At 38.2% G+C, this 7,703-nt stretch overlaps 1 protein-coding gene across 2 annotated transcripts in view; it reads left to right on the plus strand.

Annotated features, from left to right (window-relative positions):
- Window positions 1-2,580, plus strand: part of ANKRD10 (ankyrin repeat domain 10) — a 37,770-nt gene extending 35,190 nt beyond the window's left edge. Inside the window, exon 6 of one of the 2 annotated variants that reach the window (XM_017817333.1) lies at window positions 947-2,580. In XM_017817333.1, the coding sequence (XP_017672822.1) occupies window positions 947-1,413 (467 nt within the window). In that variant the 3' untranslated portion in view covers window positions 1,414-2,580. Of the gene's footprint in view, window positions 1-928 lie in introns of both variants that reach the window. The other variant, XM_017817332.1, reaches the window with a different exon arrangement.
- The last annotated feature ends 5,123 nt before the right edge of the window (window positions 2,581-7,703 follow it).

Below are 7,703 nucleotides of genomic sequence, written 5' to 3' on the forward strand. Positions count from 1 at the left end.
TTTTAAGGCAGAATATATCATGCATTTTTTGTGCTAGTACTTTTGAGTACCACTGCAAAAACATGCATTTCAGACAGGCTGATGAAATCCGTTCATGGAAACAAAACCTATTGTACTAATTTCTAACTTGAAAGGAGAAATTGCTTCAAAACAGTTGTCAGTGGTTTTTGCATGCACATTTTTAGAATTTTGTTTCCTGCTAATAACATTTTTTAGTCTTCTGTGCACTCTGCTCTTGCTGTTGTATGGCATTTTGCATGTGGTTTGTACAGATGCTATTATAAACTTATTAAATACAAACCTGCCCAGTATGTTATCTGGGAAGCTGCTAGGTAAATTGAAGTGTTTTTTGAATAAAGGAACTTGGAAACATTTTACAGTAGCACCCCAACATAACATTTCTTTATTTGACTTATTTCAGTGCATATTGTACTGTAAGAGTTACCACTAAAACGAAAAAAAAAGAGCCATGGTTAAATTACAGCTGAAAAATGAAAAAACCCAACCTTTCACCCTCTCTCTCACAGATACTCAGTTCTTGTATGTACATAATCTTTCATCCCAACAGGGCATTACAGTTAAGGTGGAAAGATGCCTTTTATTCCGCCTTTGAAAACACTGCCCAGAATGTTGTGTGCTGCACTTATTTCATACAGTTAAATGAAAAAAAATCTGAGTTCGCATTGTCTTTGCAAAGAATAATACAGGCATATTTACAAGTTGAATGTAGATAGATAGTTGCATTTTCAACATGAGAATCCATGTTACAAGCTTACTGGTCAGCTCTCATTACTTTGAACTGCCTACATTGTTATAAAGAAAGGGTAGATTTATTTTCAAAGCTGTGTATGGAAACATTTTTTAAATAAGTGAAGTACAGTGGAGACATTTTTATGTATTTCCATTTATTCTTAATTGTTGGTGACAGGTGTATTTCTTAATGCAGATATGAATAGCAGTAGCTCCATATTGAATGCACTGACAAATGGATGTGCCATCAATGGACATTTGGATTTCACCACCGCACAACAGCTCAGTGGGATGGATGCCAGGCGTGAGGAGTGCTTAGCATTAACACCTAACGGAGTAATTCCTGGAATAACTTCCCCCAGTAGGCACCGAGTTCATACCAGTAATGGCACTGAGGAACCAGAAAAAGCCATGAGTAATTCCACTGATATGTGTGGATCTCTCCATCTGAATGGAAGCCCGAGTAGCTGTGTTTCTAACCGGCCCTCATGGGTTGAAGACCCTGGAGATACTTTGCACTATGGACACTACCATGGTTTTGGGGATACTGCTGAAAGCATCCCTGAACTTAGTAGTGTTGTTGAGCATTCCAACTCTGTCAAGGTCGAACAGAGATACGACAATACTGTCCTAGGCACAATGTATTTGTATCACGGTTCCTAGATGAATGATCTCTATGTCAAATGCATATTGAAATTGCTACCAAATGAAACTGAGGAGACAAAATCCTCACATAGCATTAAATTTGAAGATCGCAACTTGTTGCTATTTTTACACTTTGTTTATACGAAAAGTAAACCCTTAATTTGACAGCCTTATACAATAGTTGTAGTTTGTTGCATGTATGGGGCTTATTTAGTGATAATAGGTGCTGTCATGATGGAATGTTTATTGTTTTCATTTTTTTGTTACGGAATGTTCTGGTTTTGTATTTTTTTTCTAAGCTTGTGAACACTATCTCTCCCTTTTTAGAGGTGTTTTCCCTTTTATTAAAACAACGTTTAACTGAATTTTGTGAAGAAAATGTTACGTATGTGCATCACTTAGAGGTAAAGATTTTTCTTTTCCGTATCTTCTGCTGAAGCTATGGTAGCAATATCAATGCCAGCTCTCACTATGCAAGGTTGAAAGTGGCAGTCTTCTGGAGCTTCTCTGACTTTATAGTTTGTACATTTGTTTGGTATAATTAGATGTTCATCTTTAAATTTTTTGAACAAGTTGTTTAGAAGTATGGAGACAAATTTGGAAGAATTTACTGTTTCACTTTCTGTAGCGTAGAAGTGCTTTTTGTTGTTGTTGAGCTCTTTGCATTACGGAGTGGGAAAGTTCGGTCGCAGTTGGGTGTGCCTCAGGTTTGCTCTGTGGTGGGTTTCTTTGGCTTCTCTCCTTTTGTGTGCGCTTGATATTTTACCATAGCTCACAGACCGGAGGCATGTTGGCACTGTTCTGCTTTGTACGCAGTTTAAAATTGCTGTTACTTGTTATAGAATTTGCCAAGTCAAAATATTTGAGTTTGACTGTCTTGGATATACATTTATTGTCTTTTTTTTAACATACGCTTTGAAAATGTAATGTTGTGTACTCTTTGGGCTATGCTCACGGAAAATACATTGTATTTAATGCTTAATACACAAATCAAAATTCATATAAGTGCACTATATGAGCACTAATAATATAAGTTGCTGCTTGTGTTATAAGTGAAGAGTGGAGAAGAATATGGTAAATGAGATAAGCCCTCTGAATTGTGTTGATTTTTTTGTTCTTGTTTTGTTTTCAAAAGGGACCTTTGCAAATTGGATTAAAAAATAAACATATTACATTGTATCTGAATATTTTGTTTAGATGTTATTATTTTTGTAGCAGTTTGAGGAAGCCTTAAGTAGTTTATAACTCACAATTCTCCATAATCTTGCTCCGTGCTGCTGTGGAATGTCTTCATTTTGTCAATATATGGAAGCAAATGGGAACAGCCCAATAAGGTGTTCTTGATTAAATTACAGAAACACATACTGGATATTCTGTGTATGATGTATGTATGTGTATCAGCCTTCAACTCCAGAAATGGGTTAAAATACTGCCTGTCTGATTTTTATAAAAACTGTAGTCTCCTTCAAACATTTTCAAGCAAAATGCTACTAACTACAGAGAAATCAGCATTTTAAATAGCCTTTACAGTTTTACATGGTTTACTACACACAAGGGACTCGCAGCGTATTCAGATTGAGAGTAGCACTGATAGGACAATTGACCAGTTCTTTTGCACGTAGTTGGCCAGACCAGCCAGTTCTTAGACAGTTTGATTTGCTGATGTAGAGTCCAGAGGAACATGTGCTATTGCCATCATACTACCACAACATAGCAACTGCAGTTTGCAGTAGCATTTGGTTCTGGGGATCGTCTTAGTATTTGCTGAGTTTGCTACGCATGCTTGCTTGTGCTTCTTCAAACAAATCAAAGCAACTCATAATGAGCACTGCCATCCTACCTCCATGGCTGTAAACTGATCCCTGAAGGGCTTTCTTTGGGTACAAGTGAATTGCTATGCGATGGTGGAATTTTAGGTACATAATTTTAGCATGGTAAGATTTGTACTGTGTTCATAAGGCAAGATTTTTAAAATTTGTGTCCACTTGGTTTTCATTCACTTCCTCTCCACATCTTGTCATTTAAAAATACCTTGGGAGATACTGTATTTCAAATTCAAAAGAGAGAACTTACAGTTTTGTTTTAAAAAGCACTTCTATGCCTGTGTGTTCAACCACATGCTAACAGAGACACAGCTTTCAACATCTGTATCTGTTATCAGGCCTCGTCAAAGCCAATTGTCGATTACGATTAAATGTAGAAGACCAGTGAGGGCCATATGATGTAGACACACTGTGTGGATTTGTTGGGTGTCTTTGTTTACGGTTTATGTTGCAAAAGGCAGAAGTCTGTGACAGAGTATGCCTCAGCCAAGAGCCAAGATATATAATTTTTAAAACATCAAATAAGGATAAGAATTCCAAGACTGCTTTTTTACAGGTGCTCTTTGAGACAATACTTACAGCGAAGGCCATCTAAAGTATTGATTTTAAATTATTCCATAAATGTTCGACAGAACATGAAATAAGGATTCATAGAATCCCAGCATGGTTGAAGTTGGTGGATACATACCCAAGCATATGGTGCTGTTGTGAACCCATACCACTCTCACAGGAAGAAAAGTTTTCTCATGTTTAATTGGAATTTCCTGTTTTTCAGTTTGTTTTGTAATTGTAGACACGTGTAAGCAATAAAACTATAAAAGTAATGAGCTTAATAGATCCAACTGCACTTCTGGTAAATGAGTTAGTATATGAAGAACTTAACGTTGTCAAGTATGGAATGAGTTCTGCCAGGTGTAGCTGAGTCTTTCCGTATCATAGAATCATAGAATGGACTGGGTTGGAAGATCACCTAGTTCCAAACCCCTGTCGTGTGCAGGGACATGTAACTATTGATGATGTAGAAGCTTTGTTTTTAAATACCTTGCTGTTAAAATACAGAAGACTCTTCTGGTTTTGCTGTGCTAAACCAACAGGTAGTTCTAGAAGCCTGGCAGAGCTCACAAGCCCTCCTCAGGCCTGAGTTATCAAGTCTCGGATTCTGCTGACAGCAGTGCTGAGCCAGTTGGATTATGCTGTGCTCTGCAGTTCCTGAAAAGACTGCTGGGTTTTAAACAGCTGAAGTTAAAGTCTCACAAGCTTGTTGCCTGGCAAGGGCAATAGTACTGTAGGACTGTTCATACTTAGGCCTTTTGTCCAAGTGTAGAATTATCAAGACTTGTATCAAGCAAATGTTTTTTTAGGTGTTGCTATGTCTTACTATTATCTTGGTTCTGGGAATAGTTGTCCAAAACCAAAGTTTTCTGTCCATCTGCCTGTATTTAACTTGATAGCACCGCTGTAAATGTCATATGGAATGCACTGAACAGTCATTCTTACAATCTCTTTGTTTGAGACTCAATTTTGTGTGAAATTTCAGTTTATTTTTTTCTGGCTTGTGCAGATGTTTTTGCCCTAATTCTCCACAAATGTAGCTTCTTTCCTATTTTGTTTTTCAAAACCATTTGCAGAGTTTTGTCAGAAATACAAATAAGTACAGATTCAGGCAGAATTTTAATATGGAATATTTATGACTGGTTAGTTAAGTTTGGCAATGTTGGAAGAGGGAAAAGGGAACTGTTACTCCACTTCATACATGGTTACAGTCTTTAATATATTTAACAATCCCCTGATTCCAGATAAAATACTAGTCTAAACTTCTAACAATTGTGAAAGAAGGCTTTCATTTGAGATGTGTTTTGGATTAAGGTGAGATGCTGCTTGGTGTCAAGACCCATTGCAAATGCTTTCACACCCTGTGAACTTTTTTCTAAAAGTTTCTCTTGCACCTGACTGTGATCAAATCCTGATCCTTGTTCAGACTTGCATTCCGTAAGCAAGCAAAAGACACTGTTATACAGTGTATTTCACTGCTTTAACAACCATCTTTCTGCAGCCTGCAATTGACCCCCAGCTTAGTATTTATATCCACATTATAAATCTGTAAGGAGCATCTGTTGTTCCGATTACAAACATAACACATAACAGATCCAAAAGAGCTGTCTCGACATAAATAAGTCCTGAGCACAAAACATGCCTAGATGGAGAAGGATCCCTTGCTGTCCCATGCACTAGAGCCAGCCTGCAGTACAAGCAGTTACCAGTAACACACACCCTCTGAACTATGGCCTTGAACGCTTCTCCACTTACTTTGCATTCCACCAGTTTCTCCCAGTCAGTGAGAAACTTCACATTCCCCCAGCAGTGCCCCAGCCTGTGTTTCCACTCAGGCACAGCCAGTGCAGTATGTCCTTGACATCCCCTGATCTGGGCATGTGGGGCAGCAGCAGCAGAGGGTGCGGTGGCTGGACCACCTTACTGGTGCCATTACATGTGACACATGCTGCAGCGTCACACTGGCACCTTCAAATCCTGGTACATTTTCTCCAGGCTGGTTACTACCCTGGTGAAATTCCTCTTAGTTGTGCTTTCTAGGGACCTTTCTGACAAAAAAAAAAACAACAAAACCTTCTCTGACATTCTAATAAGTAATTTTGTTGTTGTTGTTATTTGCCTCTATCTCTAAAGTATGGCTTTGTGTCAAGGATCAGCTAAAATTAATTTCTTGATGTTCCAAGGAGGAAGTCCTGGATGCCTTGGTTTTGGGTCAGGTGAACTGGGGATGGAGCGGTGTTGTGGAATTCCTACAGAGATAAAAAGAAAGGAAGGGCAGGGGAAGCCTCCCGTGCTGGACAGTGCTGAGAGCTGCAGCAATTGTGCTGCAGCAGAAGAGGCAGGAGTGGAGGGTGATGAAGATGAAGAGTGGAGATGGTACCCTAGGAGGATCCCATTTCCCTGCTGCTGCTGGACTAGGAACTGCAGATCCACAGGGCAGGAAACCCTTGAGACCCATCTGAATCAAGGAAAGAAAAAGAAAAAAAGAGCCTTGTGTAAACAGGATTTACTATTCCTGGCAACTGGTAACTAAATTTCTGCTACACTGCTTAAAAATTCCCAGACATTTCACACCTCTCCTTCATTGCCCAAAGTTTCCTGTCTCAAATGGGTGCCTGGTTGTTCACAGGCAACGATCAAAAGAACTCTGGTTTACTGCAGATGGTTTATTTTAAAAGCATATTGGCTGTAATATCTTTTTAAATACACTGCCATATACTTGGCTCTGTTATGAACATTTATTAATATTCAGTTTAAAAACTTTGCTACACTCAAAATCATACCCCCCAAAAAAAACCATAACGTATGTTACCTGTGGTATGAGAATGAAAATTGGGCATCACCTCTCCCTCCAAAAAGCATGTTTTTAATTAATAACTTCAATTCTGTGTTACTCAGCTGCACGCACAGGACTCGATAACCATTTCCAAATCAGTAGGAATTAGCCTCAACTGACTGAAGTGCAGTCAGGGGAGACACACTTCTGACATTGAAGACAAATGCCCAGGCTCAATCACTAATCTGAGTAGTGTTCTGCAAGGGAAATGACCAAATACTTAAAGCTGAACACAACACTGAGTTGCCTAGTATTAATTACATTTCTTCTTGCCAGGCTAAAACTGTAAGTTAAAGGGGAAGAACAAGTTTATCTGAGTTTCTTTTTCTGCAAAGGCAAGATGGAATCTTACTACAGAGGAAATACCACATATTAATAGAGCTCTTCTTTTGATGTCACTGAAAAGTCAAGTGCTGTTTGTTAGTGCTAGCTGGTAGCTCGATCTCACCAAAGACACGTGCTTTCCTGTGGCAACCACAAACTTCACAGTGTCTGCAGTTTTTGCCAGATTTTGGTTTGGGGAAAAGAAGTTGGGGTTTGTTTGCTTTTATTATCACTGTATTTTTAAAAGGTGTTGTGAGTTGGATCAAGACTTCATATGTTATGTGCATAGCTTGGAATCTCAGTTTATTCTATTTTATATTTGACACATTGTATAATATGAATATTTTATAAAAATCAGTACCAAAAAGACAACTTATGAAAATCAAGTAGGTACACAGTGTAAGAAGAATAAAGCAAAAAGTACATGCACGATGTAGAGAATCACTTACTTAAATTGTAGTTCCTGGGATCAAGCAATTCTCGTGACTATAAGAGGTACAACCAGAAAATTTTGTAAATTCTAGGAAGTATAAAATCCTCAGGATTTTTTTATATACAGCACAGCTGATAAAATGCCTAGAGATTTATTTATTGGACTGTGTTCATAATTAATGTTTCATAACTTCATTTTCAGCTGTAATTCTAGTACTGATAAATCACGGACATGTCTTTTATTAGCTGATGTGTTGGTCACTGTTATACTAGAAACTACCACCATTCGCCAGATAAATTTTTCAGTCTTCATCTTGGAACATTGTCCCTCAGGTACAGGT

This window comes from Lepidothrix coronata, unplaced genomic scaffold (genome assembly GCF_001604755.1).
Source record: "Lepidothrix coronata isolate B3197 unplaced genomic scaffold, Lepidothrix_coronata-1.0 Scaffold60, whole genome shotgun sequence".
Lineage (NCBI taxonomy): Eukaryota > Metazoa > Chordata > Aves > Passeriformes > Pipridae > Lepidothrix > Lepidothrix coronata.